The 16,706-nt window shown below is 45.5% G+C and overlaps 1 protein-coding gene across 2 annotated transcripts in view; it reads right to left on the bottom strand.

Annotated features, from left to right (window-relative positions):
• Window positions 1-16,706, bottom strand: part of LOC121573895 (poly [ADP-ribose] polymerase tankyrase-1) — a 128,268-nt gene that overhangs the window by 21,897 nt on the left and 89,665 nt on the right. The window contains exons 6-13 of one of the 2 annotated variants that reach the window (XM_041886278.2): window positions 6,163-6,183; window positions 4,320-4,414; window positions 4,043-4,109; window positions 2,872-3,058; window positions 2,533-2,654; window positions 2,321-2,412; window positions 2,134-2,212; window positions 2-173 (exon numbers count right to left, since the gene is read on the bottom strand). In XM_041886278.2, coding sequence (XP_041742212.2) covers window positions 2-173; window positions 2,134-2,212; window positions 2,321-2,412; window positions 2,533-2,654; window positions 2,872-3,058; window positions 4,043-4,109; window positions 4,320-4,414; window positions 6,163-6,183 — 835 coding nt within the window. The remainder of the gene's footprint in view (window position 1; window positions 174-2,133; window positions 2,213-2,320; window positions 2,413-2,532; window positions 2,655-2,871; window positions 3,059-4,042; window positions 4,110-4,319; window positions 4,415-6,162; window positions 6,184-16,706) is intronic. The other variant, XM_041886279.2, reaches the window with a different exon arrangement.

Genomic DNA, 16,706 nt, shown 5'->3' with positions numbered 1-16,706 from the left:
CCACTGAGTATCTGCTGCACGGCCTCGTTGCCCATCTGTGAGGCAGTGAATCCCTGTAGTGAGAGGATGGAGGCGTCTGCGCCGTAGCTCAGCAGCAATCTGCAGGTCTGGAGGTGTCCTGCCATGGCAGCACGGTGCAGGGCCGTCTGGCCCAGGGTGTCCAGCGCATTCATCTGGGAGTGAGGGAATAAGTGAGTGAGGAGAGGGGTTGTGGGGATTGAGATGTGCTGTGAGAGTGAATTTCCCCGTTTTGAAACGAACACAAACATTAATTAATCAGATGAGCCCCCAAAGCTACTAGAGCTCTTCAGAGACTATCAGCCCTGAGCAGGAACTGGGAGAGATAGTGTGGAAGTGTGTGCTATTGTGTCTGTGTGTGTCTGTGTGTGTTTGTGTGCACATCCATTTTGTGTGTGTGTGTGTTTTTGGGAGGTCTAGTGCATTTGTATGTGTGTAAATGTATATGTGTGTAAATGTATGCTTGTCTGCCTGCACAAGTGTCTAAAAGTGTGTGCATGTCTGAGTTTGCTTCCTGACAGACTTGTATTTATTCAGCACCGTTTTAGTTTCTCTTAGCTCCTGGGATGTCCTCATTTCGATGAATTACCGATCGTACAACTCCAATGAAAGGGGAGGCTCTGCTTGGAACAACACACAGCACAGCTCCCCACAGAGACACTGATCTGAGCGCAGCAGCAAAACTCCAATACTAGGCTCTGCTCGACTGTGTCTGTTAACTGCTCAGCCAGGCAGGCAGTCAGGCACGCACAGCTGTTTACTTTGGATGGCTGAGGATGGGTGAAGGGATGTATGGCTGAGGATGGGTGAAGGGATGGATGGCTGAGGATGGGTTAAGGGATGGATGGCTGAAGGGATGGATGGGTGAGGTGAATACTGTTTACTTTGGATGTCTGTTCCCTCTGTCATGCTCCCTACCCAGCTAAGTAGTGCTGGGTCTCTGTGGGGGATAGCTACCTGCACTCGTGACTTTGAAAGGACAAGCCAGACATGACAGTTAAAGTGCCACTGTGTGTAGAGGCTTCTCTTTTCTGGATAGCTGCTCAACGAACGCTGCTGTCAAAAGCACCAAAGAGCCTCTCTTATGTCTGTCTCCGCCATGTTTCTTTAGAAAGCAATATAAAACATACAACACTCCCGCTATTGAAATAACTCTATCAAGGAAAGGTATCAAGAGGATTCTCTTTAGTGGCTGTCTGGCTTTTAAACAGCGTAGAACTGGTGTGTGTCTTGCCCCAGGCATGCATCAGAGAAGGACAGCCTGTTAAGGTGAGATCTTCAGGGAATGGCAGGCTCTGAACACTCCATCCATCAGGTCATTCTTATCTGATGGAGCTCTCAGAACCAGACCGTTGATTGGCCAGACAGTCTTTTCCCGCTGTCCGTCCTGTCGGTGCATTAAGTAATACTATAAGCGATTCAGCTCCAAAACAGGCAACTTCAGATTGCCACCCGGACACTGGGGAGACCGATCTCTCTGCCTTTAGGTAGTCAGTTAGAGAAACATCATGCCTCCCAGGATCTGAGTTCACTCAAATGGCTCAGATTTACACTCTTGATTAGGTGTTTCCCATTGAACCTGACCGTCTTTGCTGGTACAAGTAGCAAGACCAGTAGAGGATGGGTGAAGGGATGGATGGGTGAAGGGATGGATGGGTGAAGGGATGATGGCTGAGGATGGGTGAAGGGATGGATGGGTGAAGGGATGATGGCTGAGGATGGGTGAAGGGATGGATGGCTGAGGATGGGTGAAGGGATGGATGGCTGAGGATGGGTGAAGGGATGGATGGCTGAGGATGGGTGAAGGGATGATGGCTGAGGATGGGTAAAGGGATGGATGGCTGAGGATGGGTGAAGGGATGGATGGCTGAGGATGGGTGAAGGGATGATGGCTGAGGATGGGTGAAGGGATGGATGGCTGAGGATGGGTGAAGGGATGGATGGGTGAAGGGATGATGGCTGAGGATGGGTGAAGGGATGATGGCTGAGGATGGGTGAAGGGATGGATGGCTGAGGATGGGTGAAGGGATGATGGCTGAGGATGGGTGAAGGGATGGATGGCTGAGGATGGGTGAAGGGATGGATGGCTGAGGATGGGTGAGGGGAATACTGTACCTTCGCTCCATGTTTCTGTAACACCTCCATGATGTCATTGTGTGCCCTCTCAGCAGCCACGTGTAGGGGAGTCATGAAGCTGCAGAGACACACAGGTTTGAGTCCACATAGTCATGACATGACAGTGGTTAGGGGATGAGTTCAGAAAGAGGTCAGACAGAGGTCAGGTAAACAGGAAGACACTCACTCCTTGTTCTTCTCATTGACGTTGGCACCTTTACGTAACAGCAGCTCTGTGACCTGCTTCCGCTTGGGGTGAGGAGAGGCCACTGAACAGTGCTGCAACACAAAATGAGTTCATTTAACACTGTAGCCCTGTGTGGTGTGTGTGTGTGTGCTGTGTGTGAGTGTGTATGTGGTGTGTGTGTGAGTGGTGTGTGTGAGGTGTGTATGTCTCACCAGTGCCGTCTCGTGGGTCTGTGGGTGTTTGAAGTTGATGATCTCTAGAGCGAGGGTCTTCTTGGCCTTGGCCATGTCTGCCTCCCGCGCTGCCTGGAGCAGAGAGTGACCCTTAAACTCATCTACACGCAGGGCAGAGAGAAAGATGATGTCATCCAAACAGTTACACACACAACCCAAAACATTTTACTGGAAGGACAAACTATAACGCCAGTGTGACCATGTTTGTATGCATGTGAGTGTATTGTGTGAGCCTGTGTGTCAGTGTGTGTGTTTGTGTCAGTGTGTTTGTGTGTATGTGTGTGTGTGTGAGTGAGAGAGAGAAGATGCTGTTCTCACAAGTGAGTCTCTCTTTAAGCTCCGGGGTGGGGGCCATGTCCACAGCGCTCTTCCCGTGACAGTTGACCAGGGAGGGGTCGGCCCCGTGGCTCAGCAGCAGAGAACACACCTCCACGCGGTTCTTCGAGGCAGCCTCGTGGAGAGGGGTGAACTGCCACAGGTCCATGGCGTTAACACACGCTCCATGCTACAGGAAACAGAGAGGGCTGTTAGACGCGATCGATATTGTAAAGGAAAGAAAGTGGCAGGTAGGTGAAAATATATTTTTGCAACAATGTTTTGAAACCTGAACTAGTCCAATAAGAGCAAAGATTACGCTGAACTTTTCGTTGAGGTGTCACAACCCAGGTGTTACAGCAGCACTGACGTGATATCTGACATCAAACATCAGGTGAGTGATGAGGGCTTCCCTTAGACTAGCCAGTCAGTCCTGAGACTTCAGCTTAAAGACCAACTCAGAGAGGAAGTGTAAAAAGTACGTTTGTCTGAGTGTTCTGTCAAAGGAACCCAGACAGATTTTTCAGACAGTGACAGAGCTGCTAAGAATCCCTCTGAAAACACCTGACAAAATAAAGGCTTTCTCAGGACCCTCTATACCAGGGGTATTCAACTCTTACCCTACGAGGTCTGGAGCCTGCTGGTTTTCTGTTCTACCTGATTATTAGGGCAAAAATCAGTCCCTGGTTAGAGGGGAACAGCGGAGAAAAAAAACCCCAGTGGAACTGGCTTTGTGGTCCAGAGTTGAATTTGAGGTCTCTATAGACTCTGTGCTAAAGGATTCTCACTTTCATAATATATAATAATATATGACATTTACATTTACATTTTAGTCATTTAGCAGACGGTCTTATCCAGAGCGACATACAGTTAGTGAGTGCATACATTTTTCATACTGGCCCCTCGTGGGAATTGAACCCACAACCCTGGCGTTGCAAGCGCCATGCTCTACCAACTGAGCTACACGGGGCCCATTTAGCAGACGCTTTTATCCAAAGCGACTTACAGTCATGCGTGTATACATTTTAAGTATGGGTGATCCCAGGAATCGAACCCACTACCCTGGCGTGACAAGCTCCATGCTCTACCAAATGAGTTTCATAGCCACACCATAACAAGCATACCAGTATACACACAAAGCAGCAGAGACAAGGAGAAATGCTGAGTTTCTTACCTTCAGCAGAAGCTCTGTGACTTCGTAGTGACCATATGAACAGGCATTATGGAGAGGAACCAGACCCCTGAGGGAGAGGAGCACGCATAGACAACATTATTTCACATACAAAACAGACGTTGTATATCTGTGTAATTAACAACTCAGTTAATTAGGTAAGGAGGTCAATGAAGTGCCTGAGCAAAGTGTGAACTCAACATTCCAGAAACATTGGGGGGGGGGAACATGCCAACGTAACATTCACCCTAAAGCACACGCAAACAACGAACACACTTACCCTTTGTCCTTTGCATGTACGTCGGCACCGTGCTGTAGTAGGAGCTGTACTATTCTGACCCGGTTGTACCCTGCTGCCAGGTGGAGAGGGGTGGACTACAGGAGAGAAAGGAGAGAGAGAATGATCAGAATAAGACAAGGACATCTCAGACTACACTTTCTAACTGACAAAACACCTCCTACTGGGCAAGAGCAGGAGCTGGATGCCCATTACCACACTTAAAGCGCGTTAGCACCGCTCCTCAGTGCTAGCATATATATGAGAGTGTCTCTCTGGGGAGAGAGGTTGATGGGAGATCCCAGATGGGGAGGAGTGGACTCAGGAGGATGGAACATTTATCCGGAGGAGGTTCACTGAAACAGAACTGCAATGAGCTCTGAACCAGAGAGTCAGCAACATAAAGAGCTGATCTGGGAGGAAAGTATCATTGGGATCATTATAGTTAATACTTCAGGCGAAAAACCAGTGGGCTAGCCTGGGCTACATGACTGCTTTTATATCCTTTCAGATTTACTCGCTTGTCTTTGGTTATTGATTTCCAGACGGAGGCTGTGTGGGTGTGTCCTCACGCGCAACCTAAATGATGTGCATCTCATCTCACAGACTCTGTCTTCCCACTGAATAGTCAAATAGATTACATCACCTCATTGAAAATAATTAGTGCAATTAGGGAACTGCCAACTCAAGCTGGACCAAAAATGTGAATCAATGGCTTCCCTCAGAGCAGCCATGTGAAAGCCTCTCTCAGCTGTCTCTGCTTGAGCAGAGTGCTCTACATTTCAGAGTCAGCTAGAGCTGGCTGCTGCCAACACAACACAAGAAATTGGTGCTTCGGTGCCTGTTTTTTTTTGGGCTGTCCTACAACTGTGATTCTGGTAAATCGTGAAATTTAGCTAGCTACGTTTGTTGTGAAGAAGCAGTGGCTGATTTCAATCAAACACAGACGAAACAACAAACTGAAGGAGGAGCTCAAGAGAAAAGGAAACATCATGGCAGAGACCGCAGTATTGGAGTTCTATCAACAGAACACAGATGAGCAGTCAATGTAATTCCCAGAGACAGGAGTTAGTCTAGCGACCGTGCATTGAGTGGGTATCAGAGACTAAATAAATGTGTCACAACCAGACAGTGAATTAAGAGGTAGCAGGAAAAAGGACCCCATTCCCCTTCAGATATACTTTCCAGGTGAGGAAAAAGTATGACTGGAGAATAGTGAACAAAATAATGAGACAAAACGTGCCAATGAAGAGTGCACAACAAACATTTACATTTTTTCCTGCTTTCCACTGATTACACAATTAATAAGGAACTGTGTAAATTGTCCACCCATAGATAATTTACAACTCTTATTTGGTTTGGACAAAATTACCAAAATGCAAAAAAAAAACAAGCTTTCGTCACATGCACCTTATAATTACAACAGCAAAGTAGACAACGACCCGAGTCCAAAACAAGGACAAAAGGTGTAACTCAAGCTATAGGATGGCAGGGTGAAGTCACAGTATGGCATTACAGGAGCAGGTGCAGACAGAGTGAGGGGAAGTATGTTGGCCCCGGTAATAAGCAGGCAATAAGGTGAAATCAGGAACACAGAAGTGGGTACGTATCCCAGGGTTCTTTATCCTGACCCAAACTCACCTCCTCCCCAAATCATAACCTTAACCCAGGACCCAATGGGAGGTTTAGTGGGTGGATGAAATGTGACCAACAAGAAGGCCAAGGCTCCAAATGTGCACAAGGAGTCAAGAGTCAGCTTAACTGATAAAATCATAAACCAAACCCCCCCCCCAAAAAAAAATCAAAAGGAGTGCATCAATCTTAGAGCTGTTTGAAAATAACTTACCAGCATTTTTTGAGATGTCGACTGATAGACAATGTCGCCAGAACCACAAGTAAAACAGAACAAAAAAAGGAAAACAAAAACACAAAAATGATATAATGATAGCATCATGTTGGTATTCCAAGCTAGAAGAAGTCAATGCAGATTTTAATCTACATTTTTAAATTCAACTGAGCAGGCCTAGTTGATTCCTACTTTTAGGTGTTTATAATTTGTTGAATAAGTTGTTGGGAACAGAACAGCGTGTCTGCACTATAACTTTTAGAGACAAAAGGTCGGGTGAGATGTGCAGGAGACTGACGTTAGCAACCATAACATTTACAGGACATTTGAGCAGGATCAGGAGGGAGGCGACATGGTTGTTGATCATCCGGTCTCCCCTTTTCCACTCGGTTCTGCACCAGACAGCCCTGTTCTGTTCTACCCCCAGATAGATAACCTAGGCTACGTGAGCCGGACGGGACAGGGGTCTGGGACGGGACGGGGGCTGGGACGGGACAGGAAGGATGAATCAGCGAAACGTGGCAGAGCAGAGCTGTTGTATGTTAGTAATCATAGGATGCAACACTACACCTCTCTTCAACATGACAGCTGTGAGTCACATGTATTAATATGCCATTTAGCAGACGCTTACAGTCATTCTGTGGATTTCAGTACAAGACTGCTATAGAACCACAAAAGCCATTGTAGAACCTCGGAACTAGGGCCGCAGTGGAAACCAGTATCATGCACGTCCTTATTTTACAAGGAAAAAATAATAAACCATTATATGAAAGTCTGATATAACAACAAAACAGCTATTTACAAAACAAACACATTGAAACTCACCCAAAAGACAGTTTATGATGTCAGTATTTTAGATGCATCCCATACCACTGGCTAGACCAGAGACTAGGCTATTTATCCCAGTTACAACATGCCATTATTCTCAAACGTGTTGGTATGATTCACACACCATGCTGACAGAATGCTTTCTTTCACTCTGTTTCGTCTGCACTAAAAGCTGAATTTTTCATTAACAGTTTTCCCTTGTCTGCCAGTTTGTTTTTATTGGGTTGTGTGTCTCGCCCCAGGAATATTACAAATTCAACGCAGCACAGGGCTGCATCACCATGGCGACACAGTTGTAGCCGAGGTTGGGCTCAAACGCTTAGGTTCCGCCCGTCAATCTGTCACCCCGGAGGGGCGGGAGGAAAGGAGAGGGGGAGGAGGGGAGAGGGGAGAGGGGGAGATAGGGAGGAGGGGGAGTCAGCCTAGTGAGAGATAAGAGCATCCCACCGGCTTTATATCCAATCACTACAACAAAATAATAATAACAATAACAAACCCTGTTGTTAAAAATAAGTAAGTACTGGTCCCTCTCGCTCCCTCTGCAATCACTAACATAGCACATGGACAAGACAGGGTAATGTTTCATCTGCTTTCAGACACAAAGCTTTTCTCTGTTAAACAGCTGACTGGAAATTATTACAAACCTGCTTCCCCTTTAGAGTGTCTAGTCCACTACCACAGTCCACTCACTACCCTCTCCTTTCCTCAAATAATGTACTGTCCCCTACGGATATTAAGGACAGTTTCCATTCAGAACATGATGTACTGAAGTGATCCAGATAGTTAGAGGAACTGCATGCTGGCCCCAACGTGATAACACAGAGCATATCCATTTTAAAATCTTAAGTGTTTTGAAGGGGACATCTGTGATGGTATAAAGCACTGTTCCATTTCCCGGTAGACCTGGAGAGGGGGAGAGAGAAATAAAAAGCGAGAGAGCGAGAGAAGATGGATGTGGCAGGACGACCTTTTGTCTCCCAGCCTTTGGGGATAGGTACAGTAATGAGTCAGGGAGAGAAGGAGAGAGGTTTTCAACCGGTGTGCCGCGGTGTGCCTTGAGGAACTCTTAAGCGTGCCGCAAAACTTTTCCTAATCTTGATTTTTTTTAAAGAACTCACTTATAAACGTGACCTGTGGAATGCACATTCAATTTTGACTTGGCAGCACCAGTGCCGCTCAGATAATACATTGGATGGCACATGGTTACATCTGTATCATTGTTTCAAGTCCAGTATGCTCAGCCTGTTGTTATCTGTATCATTTGAGGGGCGCGCATCATTATTTGACTTCGCCTGCGAGAACCACTAGCACTGGCAAGTCTGATTAGGCTTAGCTGAACCACAGCCTCTGCCATAGAAACAAACGGAGCATGGCTTTGTGTCCGTGGTCGCACCTTTACAATGCAGAAAACCCCTCGTCTCCAGCTCAGTTCAAAACGAAATACCTATTTTACCGGAGCTAAAAAATATATATAATATTTGTCACAGAAAATAGATGATTTGCAGTATGGATCAGATGAGATGGAGGTCATTACAACTAAATAAATTAATAGGGATATTTTAGGTGTGCCGCAGAATTTCTTATCCCATCAAGGTGTGCCACGGTTGAAATAAGGTTGGGATCCACTGGGTTAGAGTACATGAGTAGTCTGTGTGTACTATATTTCCATGCCCTTTGAACTGTTACCTGCCGGTTAACCCAATTAGTCCCACCACGTTGCCGGCGTGATTTGGACTTCCAACCCCTTTTAAACATTGTGTGTTTGAGCTACAGACTTCTTGTTTGTACCATTGGATTCGTCTATTTCTTCTGGTACCAACCATTAGTCTGTGTGATTAAAAGGGTCTGAGTTAGAGCAGTGTTTGTGAGACAACGGAGGATCCTGAAGGGGTCGGGTCTTTTTACAAAAACGTCAGAATGGTTTGAGCTACAAACTATTAAAAGCTATCTATGAAAAGCTGAGACTCATGAGCACACGTTTTGCTATATGGCACTCACAAGCTACACAAGAGTCGTTAGAAGGTAAGGGGTTCTCCTAATTAGAAGATCATAGGAAATCCAAGGACCTAGTGTCTATAATGCTGTAATAAGCTCACATAGTTGCTGTCACAAACTCCAAACAGTTGTCACTGACTAGTTGGATATTAATTTCCCACTGAACAAACATTACGGTACTTTTCATTGACATTTGTCAATAAAACTTATGAATGCAACTGTATGTCAAATTGTTTTGTGTTCTACTTATAGACCTGGTTGTCCTGAAAAGAAAATGGTACAACACTTAATTGTGAGGCTAAATATAAGGGCTGAACAAGCAGATTTAGCTGGGGGTCTCGGGACTGATAGGGTTAAAGTAGTCCACCACCTCCACTCCACACTGGGAGAGTGATCAGATCACGAGCAAGTAGCTATAATGTGTGACTGCATCATGCATGTGTAAACACACCTCTCTCTCCAGCACAGGAACACAAAGAGCTTCACAGAGGGAAGAGGAGAGGAAGGACTAGGGTGAGAGGAGGAAATGGGTTGAGGAGAGAGGAGGGCGGGGGTGAGAGGGGAGAGGAGAGGAGGGCGGGGGGTGAGAGGGGAGAGGAGAGGAGGCGGGGGGTGAGAGGGGAGAGGAGAGGAGGCGGGGGGTGAGAGGGGAGAGGAGAGGAGGGCGGGGGTGAGAGGGGAGAGGAGAGGAGCGGGTGAAGAGAGAGGGCGGGTGAGAGGGAGAGGAGAGGAGGGCGGGGGTGAGAGGGGAGAGGAGAGGAGGGCGGGGGTGAGAGGGGAGAGGAGAGGAGGGCGGGGGGTGAGAGGGGAGAGGAGAGGAGGGCGGGGGTGAGAAGGGAGAGGAGAGGAGTGACTGGGGTGAGAAGGGAGAGGAGAGGAGTGATGGGTGAGAGGGGAGAGGAGGGACTGGGGTGAGAGGGAAGAGGATGGGAGGGTGAGAGGGGAGAGGAGGGACTGGGGTGAGAAGGGAGAGGAGAGGAGTGATGGGTGAGAGGGGAGAGGAGAGGAGTGACTGGGGTGAGAGGGGAGAGGATGGGAGGGTGAGAGGGGAGTGGATGGGAGGTTGAGAGGGGGGAGGATGGGAGGGTGAGAGGGGGGAGGATGGAAGGATGAGAGGGGGGAGGATGGGAGGGTGAGAGGGGGAGGATGGGAGGGTGAGAGGGGGGAGGATGGGAGGGTGAGAGGGGGGAGGAGGGAGGGACTGGGTTGAGAGGGGAGGGGGTGAGAGGGGAGACGAGGGGGTTGTTGGAAAGCTCTAATTCCTTCCTTTGCTATTACTTTCATCAGCAAGCACATAGCAGCTCCATTCCTTTTTCTCTCCTTTCTCCTTCCGTCTCTCACTCTCCCTTTACAGAATTGTAACCTGTAACCATGCCAACAGTGACTGGTAAGCTGTTGCCATGGTGGCAGTGCATGCTATAACTACCATGAAAACGGTACAGTTGGAGGTTTGGCCGAGTGAACCAACCTATAGAGAACCTCCCTCTCCACTGAGATAACCATGCATCATTAGGCTTAACCCTGGGGAGGGAGAGGGTGACTCTCTTTATGTCATGTTCCAGGGGATAGAGTAAACAGCCCAGTCCGAGGGGAGGCAGGCGAACACAAACGTTGGCCAAACAGAGCGAACACAAACGTTGGCCAAACATAGAGCGAACACAAACGTTGGCCAAACATAGAGCGAACACAAACGTTGGCCAAACATAGAGCGAACACAAACGTTGGCCAAACAGAGCGAACACAAACGTTGGCCAAACAGAGCGAACACAAAACGTTGGCCAAACAGAGCGAACACAAACGTTGGCCAAACATAGAGCGAACACAAACGTTGGCCAAACATAGAGCGAACACAAACGTTGGCCAAACAGAGCGAACACAAACGTTGGCCAAACATAGAGCGAACACAAACGTTAGCCAAACAAATCGGAGGAGCACCCCCTCTTCCTCTGCCTGGTAGCAGGAGGGCTGGATCAATTCACATTAGGCCTCTCCTCTACTCTGCTGACGGCTCACTGCTGGGGGAGATATACGGCCCAGCCCCCAGACCCAGCCCCAGCCCCTCCCTCTACCCCTATGGAAGGTGCTGCTTCTACTGCATATACACGGGACACTGTGATAATGAGGCAGACCACAACAGGGCCAGGGGGATGGGTGCACTGCCTACACCTATACATAAAGACTCACACTGCACATAATACACACCGAGTTAACAAACCATTAAGAACACCTGCTCTTTCCATGACAGACTGACCAGGTGAATCCAGGTGAAAGCTATGATTAGGGCTGTTGCGGTGACCGTATTACCGCCACACCGGCAGTCAAGAGTCATGACCGCAGTAAAATTCCATGTGACCGTTGGATGTGCTTTGGTAGTACCCAACTCGCTAACGACCATCAGGTCCTAATGGCCTGGTAGTCAAGGCTCTATTGTCCCTCTAACCAGTGGCATCGATGCAAATGCAATCAAAAATCCCAAACAACACTTATCATCAAAACAGTATCATGCTTTTAAAACTCACCTCATTGTGATGCTCAATTTGAAGAAGTTCAACAGCAGGTTGAAACTGAGTGGAAAACATGGTCATTGTGGATGTTGTTTCAAAGCCTAACACAACGAAATGAACAGTTTTCTAAGGTGATGATTAATTCAAAACACCCATAAACATATTAGAGCTTATGCATACACATAGGCTTATGAGCCCAAGCCCAAAAAATAACCTGATTTAAAATTATGATTGTGCCATTATACAATACATAGTCTACCGCATATTACACATGGCTGACAAACATACAACAAAACTGATTTAAGATGTCTTTGGTACATAATTGGACTAGCCTATACTCCAAAATTAAACAAATTTGAGTAATTGCCTTTAAGGGTGGACTGTATTATTATGCATACTGGATGGACTGGTTACCTTATGCTCCAAAATGTCGATCCACGAGTCTGGGAGAGAACGTATAACCCTAGGCGATGCAGTTGGTTCATTGATTGTGCAGGGCGATTTTGAATAGCCTAGTAATAGGGAATTGTTTATATTTTCATAATTAATTTGGTCACACATTACCTTCAGCTGTACAGAATATCTCACCACCATGCGTTTCCATCTCCTCTCTCTCCTTTATTCATTTATTGAGCGTGCAGAGGGGCTTTCAACAGTTTAGTAAAAAATGTTTTGTTGCGAAAACATGTTAGTATTTATGTTCCCAAACAGATTTCACTTGGTTTCCCAAATGAAGCACTGGTTAGCTGCAGGAACAGGGTTGGAGAGTTTATGGCATACAGAGTTAGGGTGGAATATCACCTGTCGCGCAGCGAGAGCATGCTCCTCAAACTGTGGTTGATGCGTGGAGTGAAATAAGTGTTCTTATATTTATTTTTCAGCTGCTCATATTAAGCACATGCTCCGCTACAAAACCGAAGTAGCCTACCTGTCATCATTGAAAAACGGACCGCGTGGGAAAGAGCGCAGCTTCCATTCGCTATTCGAGTGCACACAGATGACATGTATTTTTTCCCCTGTTCCTGTTCCTGCCCATTTGATAATGTGCCATTCTAACTCAAAACTAATTTTACAAAGACAAGGTAAAATTGAGAATAGTCTGATGGGTGAAAATATGATCACTTGATGAGAGAAGAGCTGTGCAGCCTGAGGCAAGAAACAGAGCATAAGCTTTTTTTGCTACTTTCTCAAATCAATAGTCTATAGGTCGCATCATGCAGCCCATATATGTTTTGATTTCTAAGACATTCTAAGGTTTGTATAATTCACAACTAAAGTTGCCAAATAACTCTAAATCTAGCATATAGGACCTGTTTCAAATGATCACTTTTATGCTAAACATAGCCACTTCATATGCGCACAAGCTCCGGAATGGGAAATAACCCTTTCTATTTTATTCAGCTAAGTTAAATTATATTCTTCTTACTATAAAATCATATAATATAAAATAATGGCATGGAACTTAAAAGCATATCTTGTCAGCTAAACAAACAATCCTACAGCCTATGCCATGGAGCTTGTATGCAGCTTGTATGGAGCTTGTATGCAGCTTGTATGGAGCTTGTATGCAGCTTGTATGCTTGCAGGCCTGGAGATACTAAACGTGTTTATGTTAATTAACGGTCAATTACTGTGAGACCGGCCATCTTTTGCATGACAATAACCGGCTGACAAAATGTCATGCCCTAGCTCTAGCTGTGATCCCTTACTGATGTCACTTGTTAAATTCACTTCAATCAGTGTAGATGAAGGGGAGGTTAAACGAATTTTAAGCTTTGAGACATGGATTGTGTATGTGTGCCATTCATAGGGTGAATGGGCAAGACAAAATGTTTAAGTGCCACCCAAAGGACATCCTGCCAATTTGACACAACTGTGGGAAGCATTGGAGTCTACATGGGCCAGCATGCCTGTGGAACGCTTTCGACACCTTGTAGAGTCCATGCCCCGACGAATTGAGGCTGTTCTGAGGGCAATATTAGGAAGGTGTTCCTAATGTTTGGTATACTCAGTGTATATACAGTTGAAGTCGGAAGTTTACATACACCTTAGCCAAGTACATTTAAACTCAGTTTTTCACAATTCCTGACATTTAATCCAAGTAAAAATTCCCTGTCTTAGGTCAGTTAGGATAACCACTTTATTTTAAGAATGTGAAATGTCAGAATAATAGTATAGAGAATGATTTATTTAAGCTTTTATTTCTTTCATCACATTCCCAGTGGGTCAGAAGTTTACATACACTCAATTAGTATTTGGTAGCATTGCCTTTACATTGTTTAACTTGGGTCAAACGTTTTGGGTAGCCTTCCACAAGCTTCCCACAATAAGTTGGGTGAATTTTGGCCCATTCCTTCTGACAGAGCTGGTGTAACTGAGTCAGGTTTGTAGGCCTCCTTGCTCGCACATGCTTTTTCAGTTCTGCCCACACATTTTCTATAGGATTGAGGTCAGGGCTTTGTGATGGCCACTCCAATACCTTGACTTTGTTGTCCTTAAGCCATTTTGCCACAACTCCATTAGTGGTAGGTGCCAGGCGCACAGGTTTGTGTCAAGAACCGCAACGCTGCTGGGTTTTTCACGCTCAACAGTTTCCCGTGTGTATCAAGAAAGGTCCACCACCCAAAGGACATCCTGCCAACTTGACACAACTGTGGGAAGCATTGGAGTCTACATGGGCCAGCATCCCTGTGGAACGCTTTCGACACCTTGTAGAGTCCATGCCCCGATGAATTGAGGCTGTTCTAAGGGCAATATTAGGAAGGTGTTCCTAATGTTAGGTATACTCAGTGTATATACAGTTGAAGTCGGAAGTTTACATACACCTTAGCCAAATACATTTAAACTCAGTTTTTCACAATTCCTGACATTTAATCCAAGTAAAAATTCCCTGTCTTAGGTCAGTTAGGATCACCACTTTATTTTAAGAATGTGAAATGACAGAATAATAGTAGAGGGAATGATTTATTTAAGCTTTTATTTCTTTCATCACATTCCCAGTGGGTCAGAAGTTTACATACACTCAATTAGTATTTGGTAGCATTGCCTTTAAATTGTTTAACTTGGGTCAAACGTTTTGGGTAGCCTTCCACAAGCTTCCCACAATAAGTTGGGTGAATTTTGGCCCATTCCTCCTGACAGAGCTAGTGTAACTGAGTCAGGTTTGTAGGCCTCCTTGCTCGCACATGCTTTTTCAGTTCTGCCCACACATTTTCTATAGGATTGAGGTCAGGGCTTTGTGATGGCCACTCCAATACCTTGACTTTGTTGTCCTTAAGCCATTTTGCCACAACTCCATTACTGGAACCATGTCGTCCAAAAAGTTATACTTTTGAATCATCGGTCCATAGAACGTTCTTCCAAGAGTCTTGATGATCATCCAGGTGCTTTTTGGCAAACTTGAGTCAACTTTTTGGAAGAGATGGGTCCCATTATGCCTGGCGAAAACCAAACACTGCATTCCACAGTAAGAACATCATACCAAAGGTCAAGCATGGTGGTGGTGGTGTGATGGTTTGGGGATGCTTTGCTGCCTCAGGACCTGGACGACTTGCCTTAATAGAAGGAACCATGAATTCTGCTCTGTATCAGAACTCTACAGGAGAATGTCAGACCATCTGTCTGTGAGCTGAAGCTGAAGCACAGCTGGGTCATGCAGCAAGACAATGATCCAAAACACACAATCAAGTCTACATGAAAATTGCTAAAAAGCAACAAATTGGAAGTTTTGGAATGGTCTAGTCAAAGTCCAGACCTAATCCCAATTGAGATGTTGTGGCAGGACTTGAAACGAGCAGTTCATGCTTGAAAACCCACATGTCACTGAGTTAAAGCAGTTCTGCATGGAAGAGTGGGCCAAAATTCCTCCACAGCGACGTGAGAGACTGATCAACAACTACAGGAAGCATTTGGTTGGAGTCATTGCAGCTAAAGGTGGCACAACCAGTTATTGAGTGTAAGGGGGCAATTACTTTTTCACACAGGGGAATTGGGTGTTGCATAACTTTGTTTATGAATTAAATTAAATAAATATGTAATTGTTGTGTTATTTGTTCACTTATGTTCCCTTTATCTAATATTAGGTTTTGGTTGAAGATCTGATAACATTCAGTATTACAAATATGCAAAAGTTGAGAAAATTAGAAAGGGAGCAAATACTTTTTCATAGCACTGTGTATATATATATATATATATATATATATATATATATATATATATATATATATATATATATATATATATATAATGTGTGTAACGATTCGTTTTAACAACGATTCGATTTGTATCACGATTCGTGGTTGTCGATACGATTCAAGGGACGATATTGGTTCATTTAGAACGATACGATCCGAAACGATTCAGTGACTTGAAATCGATTCAGTAACCTTTTAGCCAAAAAATTCAACCAGTGTGACTGAAATAAATACCTGGTAACCAGTTGCATTTTAATGGCTGGCAATAGTCTTGATATTTTTAACAGTGTTTCATGCCTCCATGCAGACCATCTGGTATTATGAAACTTACCCAGTTCCACAAAGGAGATCCCATTTTCTTCACATAGCTTTATTCAGTGCAGCAGTTTTTTTTGCTCCACCTTTTTGTAAATAAAACTGCAGCAGCTTGACCACAGAGCGATGAAATGTCTCACAGTAAGGAACGTTGCGATCAGCTGATTTCGCGCAATTCTCCAGTGTGTGTGCGGTGCACAGAATGTGCACAAGGGAATCTCCAACCGCAGAATGTTGCCGGAGTTTTGGCACAACGCCGTTGTAGATACCTACGTTGACAGCAGCCCCGTCTGTGCACACAGCGACCAACTTTGTTGTCCAGTCATCCAAGCCTGTGTCCTGGAAAAGTCTCACAAGTCCGTCTGTTATGGCCTGTGCGGTTCGGTCAGCACCCAATTCAATCAGTCCAATAAAGTCCGAAGTAAACTCTCCGTTGCTGGACACAGACACAATGTAAACTATTTCCTGCTCAGTTTTTGTGATGTCCTCAGATCCATCAAAAAGCATTCAGTAAAGGAACATCCTCAGAATAGGAAGACATGGGACGTGCGTGTTTAGCTTTATGGAAAGAGAAAAATATTAAACAGAGCTTGCCGCTGTTCTTCATTCAGCTTGTCTCGCCATCTGGCAAGTGGGCGACTGGACATTTATTCTCGGCTAGCTTTTAGCAATGGCTTGCGCCACATTCGTGTGCTCCTTGCTCTTTTCA

The sequence above is a fragment of the Coregonus clupeaformis genome, chromosome 9 (assembly GCF_020615455.1).
Source record: "Coregonus clupeaformis isolate EN_2021a chromosome 9, ASM2061545v1, whole genome shotgun sequence".
NCBI classification, from domain to species: domain Eukaryota; kingdom Metazoa; phylum Chordata; class Actinopteri; order Salmoniformes; family Salmonidae; genus Coregonus; species Coregonus clupeaformis.
The sequence above is the reverse complement of the archived record's forward strand: the minus strand, read 5'-3'. Positions and strand labels throughout refer to the sequence as shown.